Source organism: Haliotis rufescens, unplaced genomic scaffold, assembly GCF_023055435.1.
Source record: "Haliotis rufescens isolate VD_foot unplaced genomic scaffold, xgHalRufe1.0.p SCAF_7, whole genome shotgun sequence".
Taxonomy (NCBI): Eukaryota; Metazoa; Mollusca; class Gastropoda; order Lepetellida; family Haliotidae; genus Haliotis; species Haliotis rufescens.
The window spans coordinates 33,180,097-33,192,331 of NW_025964361.1; the positions used below are offsets into that span (position 1 = coordinate 33,180,097).

General features: G+C 40.6%; 1 protein-coding gene across 1 annotated transcript in view; it reads right to left on the minus strand.

Moving 5' to 3' along the window:
* The window catches only part of LOC124146013 (syntaxin-binding protein 4-like), a 45,761-nt gene that overhangs the window by 11,050 nt on the left and 22,476 nt on the right, over nucleotides 1-12,235 (minus strand). The window contains exons 11-17 of the mRNA XM_048387429.1: nucleotides 11,176-11,297; nucleotides 9,911-9,964; nucleotides 8,971-9,036; nucleotides 7,515-7,676; nucleotides 5,028-5,159; nucleotides 2,026-2,075; nucleotides 913-1,031 (exon numbers count right to left, since the gene is read on the minus strand). Of these exons, the coding sequence (XP_048243386.1) occupies nucleotides 913-1,031; nucleotides 2,026-2,075; nucleotides 5,028-5,159; nucleotides 7,515-7,676; nucleotides 8,971-9,036; nucleotides 9,911-9,964; nucleotides 11,176-11,297 (705 nt within the window). The remainder of the gene's footprint in view (nucleotides 1-912; nucleotides 1,032-2,025; nucleotides 2,076-5,027; nucleotides 5,160-7,514; nucleotides 7,677-8,970; nucleotides 9,037-9,910; nucleotides 9,965-11,175; nucleotides 11,298-12,235) is intronic.

Consider the following 12,235-nt stretch of genomic DNA (forward strand, 5'->3'; position numbering starts at 1 on the left):
CCCATTCTTAATCCTATCATAGACTATCCTGACTCCCATACTTCAACACTGACCTACGACTGTCGTATTCATTTCTAGCATTTCCTGTTTCATTTTGGAAAAAAGTTGTCTCCCCTTTTCATGTTTACAGTTGTTTTACCTGAAATTTATCAACACATTTAACTTGAACATACTAAGCAGAGACTGCTGAGAAGAAATACATTGACAGGTGAGTTTGCGATTTGTATCCAGATAGACTTCCCAACAACTACAGTGGAAATACAGAATCTGATGTTACATATGCATACTCAGTAAGGTACTCACGCACAATGCCTATACTACTTACGCATACTCCGTAAGGTACTTACGCACAATGTCGATACTACTTACGCATACACCGTAAGGTACTTACGCACAATGTCGATACTACTTACGCATACACCGTAAGGTACTTACGCACAATGTAGATACTACTTACGCATACTCCGTAAGGTACTTACGCACAATGTCGATACTACTTACGCATACACCGTAAGGTACTTACGCACAATGTCGATACTACTTACGCATACACCGTAAGGTACTTACGCACAATATCTATACTACTTACGCATACTCCGTAAGGTACTTACGCACATTGTCTATACTACTTACGCATAATCTGTAAGGTATTCACGCACAATGTCTATACAACTTACGCATACTCTGCAAGATACTTGCTCACAATGTCTATACTACTTACGCTTACTCCGTAAGGTACTTACGGACAACAACTATGTACTTACGCATACTCTATAAGGTACTCATGCACAATGTCTATGGTACTTTCGCACAATCTGTATGCTACTTACACATAGTATCTTCAGTACTTACAGTCTGTATGCTGCTGATAAGCAGAATCTATGCTACTTACGCAGTCTGTATGCTACTTACGCACAGTCTCAATGAGAGATTTGACCATCTTCACCACCTCCTGTCCCTCCTTAGCCAGACCCTTGAGATTTTGCTTCTTGTTCCTCTTTGTCTGGTTCATCTGGTTCTTCTCATTCTCGCTGTCATTCCAATACCAGAAAAAAACTCAATTATGGTTTCTGTTAATTTTCAACAAAATATTACACATGAAAATGTGAACTGACAATTTAGAAAATGATAATTCAAGCTTTGTATTGGATGTGGATGTTAGGAAGAACATATTCTGCTGGTCTCCATCTTACCAGACCCCTGTAGATTCCGGGGTAGAATAGGTCTTCTGCAACCCATGCTTGCCGGATAAGGTTACTATGCTTGTCGTAAAAGGCGAAAAACGGGATCGGGTGGTCAGGCTCGCTGACTTGGTTCATGCATGTCATCGATCCCAATTGCGTGGATCGATGCTCATGATATCAATCACTGGATTGTCTGGTCCAGACTCGGTTATTTACAGACCGCCGTCATATAGCTGGAATATTGCTGAGTGCGGCGTTAAACAACAAACCAAACCAAAACCAAAAAATCCATCTTACCATACCACAGTGACATACATATTCTTTTGCAATCACTTACTTATTAGTTAAGAAGTTAAGAAGGGGTCTAAGGTTTTTCTCTCCTGTTCTATAATGTTGTATAGAATAGAATTTTGTGTTTTGTTTAACATTGCACTCAGCAAAATTTCAGCTATATGTGATTGACATCACAAGCATTGACCTATGCAATCAGGATACAATGACATTCATCAACCAAGTCAATGAGACTTACAACCCGATACCTTAGTAGCCTCATGACAAACATGGGTTGCTGAAGACCAGTTCTAACCAGGTTCTTCTCGGAGGTTTTGGATTTGAAAGGTAATCTGGGATTGGTAAGTCAGATGTCTCCTTCAACGAGGTCAACCCTGGGTTTTCAGTTTATTTGTTTGTTTATGGCATGAGTACATATTATGATTTCATGTACTATTGATAGGACATTCCTCTATAACTTAAACAAATTTGAAACATATCTTTAGGACATTTTGGATGACAATCAGTCACTGTCCAAGAACATGAACAGATCAACATCGCTGAGTCTCACCTGGCTTGTATCCCATCGGTAGCTGGCTGTGTAATTGTCTCCTGGACATGCTGAAACAACAACAGCACCTGTAACACACACACTACAACAGCAGCTGTAACACACACTCTACAACAGCAGCTGTAACACACTCTCTACAACAGCAGCTGTAACACACTCTACAACAGCAGCTGTAACAGACTCTACAACAGCAGCTGTAACACTCACTCTTCAACAGCACCTGTAACACACTCTACAACAGCACATGTAACACACACTCTTCATCAGCAGCTGTGACACACTCTACAACAGCAGCTGTAACACACACTCTACAACAGCAGCTGTAACACACACTCTACAACAGCAGCTGTAACACAAACACTACAACAGCAGCTGTAACACACGCTCTTCAACAGCAGCTGTAACACTCTAAAACAGCACCTGTAACACACTCTACAACAGCACCTGTAACACACACTCTTCAACAGCAGCTGTAACACACTCTACAACAGCAGCTGTAACACACTCTAAAACAGCAGCTGTAACACACACTCTAAAACACCTGTAACACTCTACAACAGCAGCTGTAACACACTCTACAACAGCAGCTGTAACACACACCCTACAACAGCAACTATAACACACTCTTCAACAGCAGCTGAAAGACACACTCTACAACAGCAGCTTTAACACACGCTCTACAACAGCAACTGTAACACTACAACAGCAACTGTAACACACACTCTACAACAGCAGCTGTAACACACTCTTCAACAGCAGCTGTAACACTAACCCCACAATAGCAACTATAACACACTCTACAACAGCAGCTGAAACACACACTCTACAACAGCAGCTGTAACACTGACTCTACAACAGCAACTGTAACACACTCTACAACAGCAACTGTAACACACACTCTATAACAGCAGCTGTAACACTCTACAACAGCAACTGTAACACACACCCTACAACAGCAACTATAACACACTCTACAACAGCAGCTGTAACACACTTTACAACAGCAACTGTAACACACACTCTACAACAGCAACTATAACACTCTACAACAGCAGCTGAAACACACACTCTACAACAGCAGCTGTAACACACACTCTACAACAGCAACTGTAACACACACTCTACAACAGCTACAACAGCAGCTGTAACACACTCTAAAACAGCACCTGTAACACACTCTACAACTGCGGCTGTAAAACACACTCTACAACAGCAGCTGTTACACACTCTACAACAGCAACTGTAACACACAGTCTACAACAGCAGCTGTAACACTCTACAACAGCAGCTGTAACACATTTTACAACAGCAGCTGTAACACACTCTACAACAGCAACTGTAACACACACTCTACAACAGCAGCTGTAAGACACTTTACACCAGCAGCTGTAACACTCTACAACAGCACATGTAACACATTCTACAACACATGTAACACACACTCTACAACAGCAGCTGTAACACACACTCTGCAACAGCAACTGTAACACTCTACAACAGCAGCTGTAACACACTCTACAACAGCACATGTAACACATTCTACAACACATGTAACACACTCTACAACAGCAGCTTTGCTAACAACAGAATGCAAACACAACAGCTGTAAATACAAAATCTATGACAGCACCATTAGAAAGACACACTCTGCAACAGCAGTTGTTTCAACCCATTCTACAACAGCAGCTGTAACACACACTCTACAACAGCAACTGCAACACACTCTACAACAGCAACTGTAACACACACTCTACAACAGTAGCTGTAACACACTCTACAACAGCAGCTGTAACACACATTACAACAGCAACAATAACACACACCCTACAACAGCAACTATAACACACTCTACAACAGCAGCTGAAACACACACTCTACAACAGCAGCTGTAACACACACTCTACAACAGCAACTGTAACACACACTCTACAACAGCAGCTGTAACACACTCTAAAATAGCAACTGTAACACACACTCTACAACAGCAGCTGTAACACACTCTAAAACAGCAGCTGTAACACACACTCTATAACTGCAGCTGTAAAACACTCTACAACAGCAGCTGTAAAACACACTCTACAACAGCAGCTGTAACACTCTACAACAGCAGCTGTAACACACTCTACAACAGCAACTGTAACACACACTCTACAACAGCAGCTGTAACACACTCTACAACAGCAGCTGTAACACACTTTACAACAGCAGCTGTAACACTCTAAAACAGCAGCTGTAACACACACTCTACAACTGCAGCTGTAAAACACACTCTACAACAGCAGCTGTAACACACTCTACGACAGCAACTGTAACACACTCTACAACAGCAGCTGTAACACTCTACAACAGCAGCTGTAACACACTTTACAACAGCAGCTGTAACACACGCTCTACAACAGCAGCTGTAACACACTTTACAAGAGCAGCTTTGTAACACCCATTCTACAACAGCAGCTTTGTAACACCCATTCTACAACAGCAGCTTTGTAACACCCATTACCCTCTATCTCTAAGTGAGGATGGTCTGGTGTAACATTCAGCAATATGCCAGTTATCACCTAGAGATACACATCAAGAATATATTTCACCCAAGAATGGATTCAAACCTATGTTTTTAGTGTGACAAACTGATGCTTTATTGTGTGTGTGAGTTTGCTCGTTCACACCACACTCATCAATATTCCAGCTACATGACTGCAGTATCCTGAACCTGTAAATGATGAGCATTGATCCACACAATTGGCATACGATGATATGCCATCAATCATGTCCTTGATCGATCTAGTCACCATCCATCCACAACAAGCATAAGATCCTGGGACCTGTATTCTTACATGGAATCCCTACGAAGGCTCAACCCCTAGCCTACCCTACAACTCCCAATTTCTGATTATCCTACAAGTCCTGAGGCCCCATGTTTCTCACACCTGGCCCATCATTTTCACAGTTATAGATGACATGACCAAAATGTAACAAAGCATGTATCTCAATCTTGGGCACACCTCCACATATTCCAGTAGCTTCTCTGTGCTGACTTCATACGTCTTCCTGCCCGCCTCGGCTTTCTTCAGCTGACACACCAACACAGCCAGCTTCTTCTGGGCAGAGCTTGGGTTTGTTGCAGGCACGCCATCCTAGGGAATAACAGGTATCAGTGGACAGTGAGTGAGTGACTAGATATAGCCATATTGTGACCGGATAAAGTAATGCATTTGTTTTTGAAAAGCCTGTCAGAGACAGTAAAATACTGGTAGTGTAGCATGGTTGCCATCATGGAGAATAACAGGTATCAGTGGAGAGTCAGTCAGTGAGTTCAAATGGTTAGTCACATCGGCAGTATTTCAGCAATATTGTGACTAGACATGGTAATGCATTCCTTCTCTAAAAGCCTATCATCAAAGAGCAGTAAATTACGAGCGGCTTATCACAGATGTATGTTAACAAATAATTTTTAAACAATACTAAGAGTGACATGTAGTGACATATAGATTACCCCTATCTTTGTGGACAGTAAGGTGGGAGTGACATATAGATTACCCCTATCTTTGGTGACAGTAAGGTCGGAGTGACATATAGATTACCCCTATCTTTGGGGACAGTAAGGTCAGAGTGACATATAGATTACCCCTATCTTTGGTGACAGTAAGGTGGGAGTGACATACAGATTACCCCTATCTTTGGGGACAGCAAGGTCGGAGTGACATATAGATTACCCCTATCTTTGGTGACAGTAAGGTCGGAGTGACATATAGATTACCTGTATCTTGGGGACAGTAGGGTCGGAGTGACATATAGATTACCTCTATCTTGGGGACAGTAAGGTCGGAGTGACATATAGATTACCCCTATCTTTGGTGACAGTAAGGTCGGAGTGACATATAGATTACCCCTATCTTTGGTGACAGTAAGGTGGGAGTGACATATAGATTACCCCTATCTTTGGTGACAGTAAGGTGGGAGTGACATACAGATTACCCCTATCTTTGGGGACAGCAAGGTCGGAGTGACATATAGATTACCCCTATCTTTGGTGACAGTAAGGTCGGAGTGACATATAGATTACCTCTATCTTGGGGACAGTAGGGTCGGAGTGACATATAGATTACCTCTATCTTGGGGACAGTAAGGTCGGAGTGACATACAGATTACCCCTATCTTTGGGGACAGCAAGGTCGGAGTGACATATAGATTACCTCTATCTTGGGGACAGCAAGGTTGGAGTGACATACAGATTACCCCTATCTTTGGTGACAGTAAGGTGGGAGTGACATACAGATTACCCCTATCTTTGGGGACAGCAAGGTCAGAGTGACATACAGATTACCCCTATCTTTGGGGACAGCAAGGTCAGAGTGACATATAGATTACCTCTATCTTGGGGACAGCAAGGTCGGAGTGACATATAGGTTACCCCTATATCTTTGGGGACAGCAAGGTCGGAGTGACATATAGATTACCCCTATATCTTTGGGGACACCATGGTCAGAGTGTTAAGACTATTTATCTGAACAATCTTGAACCAGATATTTTTCTTAATGAAACTATTTTACTGAAAACAGATATTACAATGTATTCAAAATCTTTACAGTGCAAGGTACACCTGTCAAAACAGAACAATTCGTTCCTCAACAATACCTGTCTGACATTCATTACATTATTTGCTGTTTTGCAAGGACTTATCTTTTATTACGTCATTGACAGACTGTTGAAGATAGCAAATGGATTTAGTGTCTATTTATAACTTTTTAATAGTGAATACATCAGACTGTGACAATATTACAGATAGTTTCATAAATGTAACGGCAAAAGATTATTAATAATAATAAACTAGTATAACGAACACCGGTTTGCATATTCTTGAACTAGTTAGGAATTCTAATCACACCATAAGCAGGTATGCAAGTAATCATGACAGGCCTACTTTATAGGGGTTTGCACGACTTTCCACGAAGTTGTGTTTCTTCATTTATTTTGTATACTGAGGTAGGTTTATCAATCACTTGCTTTAAGAATCACCAACCAAACTTTCACAAATATAGTATACAAATGAATCATCTTTTCCGTACTGCCGAGTTCATTAACATGAACATTCAAAGCAGGTCTACATAGGAAGGGAAGTTACCCTTGACATTAAATTGCCAAACTCGGTTTAATTTCTTTTGCATTTCATCCAACTTCCAGTTTGTATTCAGACACTGGCAACATGGGCACCATAAGTGGTAAGAACTGTCCTTTCACTAATTAAATAAACTCCATAATAATCATGTATCATTCTTAAAGGAAATAGTGGAATACACTCTTATTGAAACAGGGAGTGTTGATATCTATTAGAGAAATCAAAATCATAATGCAAGCATTACAAGAACAAACACTCCTACAGCCACAGAATCCAGAACATGAGTGGAAATACTATTATAAACTGTTCTAAGTGGATTGTGATGCCAGGTGGTGATTTCTCCAGTAACTTGAGAACATGGTAACTGACTGACCGTCTTGACAAGCTGCACCCGGAGCTGTGCGATCTCGTTCTCCAGGAGCGCGACCACCTCCTCGTAGTCCTCTTCCATAGTGCGTGCTGCCAGCTGGGCTTGTTCCGCCAGGTGGAGCTTGCTACGGAGGGACCGGCACTCCTCGATGGCAGTCTGGGCCTCCTGATGAGGTACAAACAAATACATACAGTAAGTCAGTGATTCTCAATTTATTTGAGCAATATCCCAGCAGGGGATACCAGAAATGGGCTTCACACAGTGTAAACATGATATAGGGAAACACACCCATGCCTCCAGTGTGATGACTGCACCATCACGACTCAACACACTATCAAGATCAGGATAATTGTCTCACATAATGATCATATATTTGTATCAATACCTTTTCCAAATACATATTAGCTATGAGATTTCCATCTATTTCATTCTTAAGTATAGATAATTTTAACTGATTCTGTAGCCACAAAAGGACATCGACTGGTATGTACTGAGACTACTAAACATTTTATAATATTTTTCGAAAATAAATGAATAAATATAAATCCAAGTGTAAAGAAACTTACTAGGTGCATGTACAATCTCATTTAAATCAGATCTTTTACTCTGTGTGGAGACCTTAGGATATCTCCATTAGCGCTCGCATCAGGTGAACTTCTAAACAGCCAATCAGCGTCACAGCTTCTAAATTCTCAGTAGGAGTAAGCGAAGCATTCAAACCTGCATACCCTTTTCTGTATCTCAAAAACAAACTTAAACAAAAAGTTCCGAAACTAGAAAGTATAGTGGCGTGATTACATTGATAAGGATATTTCAAACATCCTGTTGTTTCTGAATTGAGGTGCTCCAAAAATGAAGCTGAATCATTTTAGAACCCTGACAGCTGATTGGCTCAAGAACCTATTCACCCTTCTTATCGACTGAGGGGGTCAAAGTCCAATCAGAGTCCACTGTGGCTTTCTATGAAGTTGTCCCCACATCTTATGAAGAGTGGTATCATATCAGAAAAAAAGAAGATCTGATTTAGTGAGATTGGACGCATGTATAAACTTTCACACCAACTTCACACCATACCATCTATAATGAGTTTAAGTCATCAAACATACCACTTATATATTTGCTGTAGGCACAGTGGACACCCTTGGACCATCATTTTAATGATTGGGACCCCAAAAATTTATAACCCCAGCACTTGCGAATATATATGACAAGGTCAATCCCTGAGTATATAATGTGACATAAAGATCTCTTGCTTGTGCATGCTTACAAAGCAACGATTATGTTCAGCTTGGTTTAAAAGATCTACCGGTATGATCGTACCTGTTAGTGAGGCCTTGCTCTATTATTTGAAGGAATACATGCATATCCTACTTATAGGAAACATAAAAACCTTCAGCTAGAGAGTCTTACCTCTAGTAGATGATCAGCTACCAAGTGGTCTATAAATCTCATATCATACCCGACGGATCTTGTGCAGTTCCTCTTCTCTTCTGAAACAGGTTCTGTCTTTTTCTCGAACTAATTCCTGGAAAATATCATACACTTGATTAAAACTGAATATCACAGCTGATTCCAGCAGATGGAGAATGATGATGCAAATCCTACAATAAACATTAGCTGGAATAAATCAAGTGACTGCTGAACATATCAAGAGTTATTCCCCTTTTCAAACTCACTGACAAGGATAACAGCAGTACTTGAAACCTTATTTCCCAACAAGCTCACCTTTTTCACACAAGTAACAAAGTAACAAAGTAACACAGTAACAAAGTAACAAAGTAACAAAGTAACACAGTAACAAACCAGGGAATAAGTCTGTACTAACTTAACTTTTGATAGGGATAGTCAGGTATGTCTCTATTTTTTAATATACATTGGACATACAGTATTATGAGAATCAGTGTTGTGTATCATGGAAATAGAAAAATATCCCCATCCAAAGTGGAGTGTGTAGTTCAGTACAGTTGACTGTTTACAATATCTGTCTAGTGAGTGAGTGAGTGAGTTTGGTTTAATGCGCTTTTAACAGTATTGTAGTTATATCGCGGCATGTCAGCTTAATGTGGGAGGAAAGCCCAAAGTGATGCAGGTCTCAGACGTTTACCACTTCGGTGAAACCCACGAGCACGGGTATGGTGCTGACAAACCTAGAAACATAATCGGGGCGAACCGGGATGCGAAGCCACAATCATAGGTTTCTGGCGTGCCCAAGGGACGCAACTCTGCACAGCGCCTTAGACGACTGGACCACCCGTGCCCCACCAATATCTGTCTAACTTTCCTGCACAGGGAAAGTAGCTTGACTGCACAAGTTTTAGTTACGATGGTCAAAGGAAAAGCTAGATGAGTAGAGTTTTTATTACATAGTATCTTTAAAAATACCCCTAACAAAGACTTACTCTCAGCTTTTGAACTTCAAGCCTCAACTGGTTCCTCTCATTCCACAAGCTTTCCTATAAACAGAAACAGGCATGATTAACAGGAAGTTAGCCATGGCAAGGTTAATACAGACATGCAACACTGAGACTCAAGGCATTCAACTGTCACTATTAAGGCTTTTTAATTTGGTTATAAGGCTTAGTTTGTAAATATATTTTCTAATCCAGTATACGATATCTTATTCATAATACCTAAAATGCAGTATGCACATCACAAATTTTCCAACAAGTTATTTGAACAAATAAGAAATAAAATAAATTAAGTCTGTTATGAATTCTTCATGGCACACAAACAAACCACATTTAAAATTTTATCAACAAGTACATGTATACATCATACAAATTCAAGGCTTTTCAAGAGGAACCTTCAAGGCCTTTTGCAGCCTTGTAAAGGCTGCATGAACCTTGCATGATGTTTCACACTGTCTTGCTGTTATGTCAACAAGCAATGATTCTAAATGGTGTGTGTCAAAACTTGTGGTTACATCAGTCTACTAGTCAGATACACACAAAGCAGGAAAGATTTCCATTCCTTGTCATTGGATAGGTCCAAATTTCTTACACAGGAACCCTGGTGCAACCTAAACTGTGATACCATTTAGTATGTTCTAGTTACAAAATGGGAATTTGTCAGATGCAAGATCAACCTGTTCCTAACGATGTGACTTACTCGTCAACTATTACTCAACAATAGTTTGTTCAGCAAATAATTTGGAGTATAAACAAAACGCAAAGTACTGCCAAACATAATTGCCATCATGTCTGTGAAAATGTCAAAATGAGATTAATTGTCCAACTAATTCAGCCAGGTCAGAGTACTTTCAATACCCTGTGGCCATTGTAGCCATCAAATCCCCAATCCCTCACAAAGAAAGAGAGAGAATGTTGTGTTAGGTGCTGTTCTAATCATTGTAGACTGTATACAAGGTTGGTTTGGTTTGTTTGTTGTTTAACGCCGCACTCAGCAATATTCCAGCTATATGACGGCGGTCTGTAAATAATCAATTCTTGACCAGACAATCCAGTGATTCACATCATGAACATCGATCCATGCAATTGGGATCGATGACATGCATCAACCAAGTCATCCCCTTAGTCGCCTTTTACGACAAGTATAGTCGCCTTTTACAGCAAGCATGGGTTGCTGAAGACCTATTCTACCCCGGATCTTCACGGGAGCTTTCTCCACTGTAGACTGTATACAAGGAGTTTCCTCGGCCTATCACCTGGTCCAACACTTCCTCCTCTTCATACTCCCATGACTGATCCTGTGATGGTGTCGCTGGCCACGCAACTCGGCGCCCCTTCAAGTGGGCTTGAAACACCTGCTTTGCCGCCTTCACAAAAGCTGCAATGAAATATCACAACTTGAAAGTCTGTTGGGCTGATGATAGCAATGAATGAGGTTTAGTTTGTTTGTTGTTTAATGCTGTACTCAGCCATATTCCAGCTAACTGAGAGCACAATCCAGTGATAGACATCATGAGCAACTGGGATACAATGACATGATTCAACCAAGTCAGATAGCCTGACCACTTGATCTTGTTACTTGTTTGAAAAGGCATGGGTTGCTGAACCCGGATTTTAAAGGGCAAGTTCACACGGAAATGAACCTATTTTTCTTGTACTTTTTCCACATTAAAAGTGTTAACCTAGTAGTGTCATAGACAAAAATATAAAAATATCACAATTAATTAACATATGTTTTGCATTAAAACGATTTATATTTTTCACATTTACCAAGTGTTCTATTTTCATAACAAAAACACGATGGCTTATGCCCCTTGCAATATGACGTCATTGGTGCCAATTGATAAACATTATGACGTCATCATGCTATGTTAGAGCCGCTTCACGTGGTGTAGGTACAGCTGTGTGATTCTAGCGTCTCAGATGCCAGCCAGCATAGTGTTATGCTGAGTCATCACTGCGCCGGAGTGTGTCGTAGGCCATGTTGTTTTACCGAAAACTGGTACTTGATATCTTTTGCGTTGAGAATAGACAGGGATCCAGTTGAATTGGCACCAATTACGTCATAATCTAAGGGGGATAACTCAGGCCTGTTTAGCTCGAAAAACGAAGGCCTCATAACGGCATATCATTTTCACACTATTGTGAGCTTCCTACTTTCACTGTGAAAAAAATGAGTTTACATTTCAAACACAGATATTAACTAATTCTAAAATTGCGTTTTGTTTAGAAAAAGAAAGAAAGTGAATTTTGCGTGTACACTTCCCCTTTAAGGGGGATAATGGAGTAAGTGAGTGTGGTTTTACGCCACTTTTA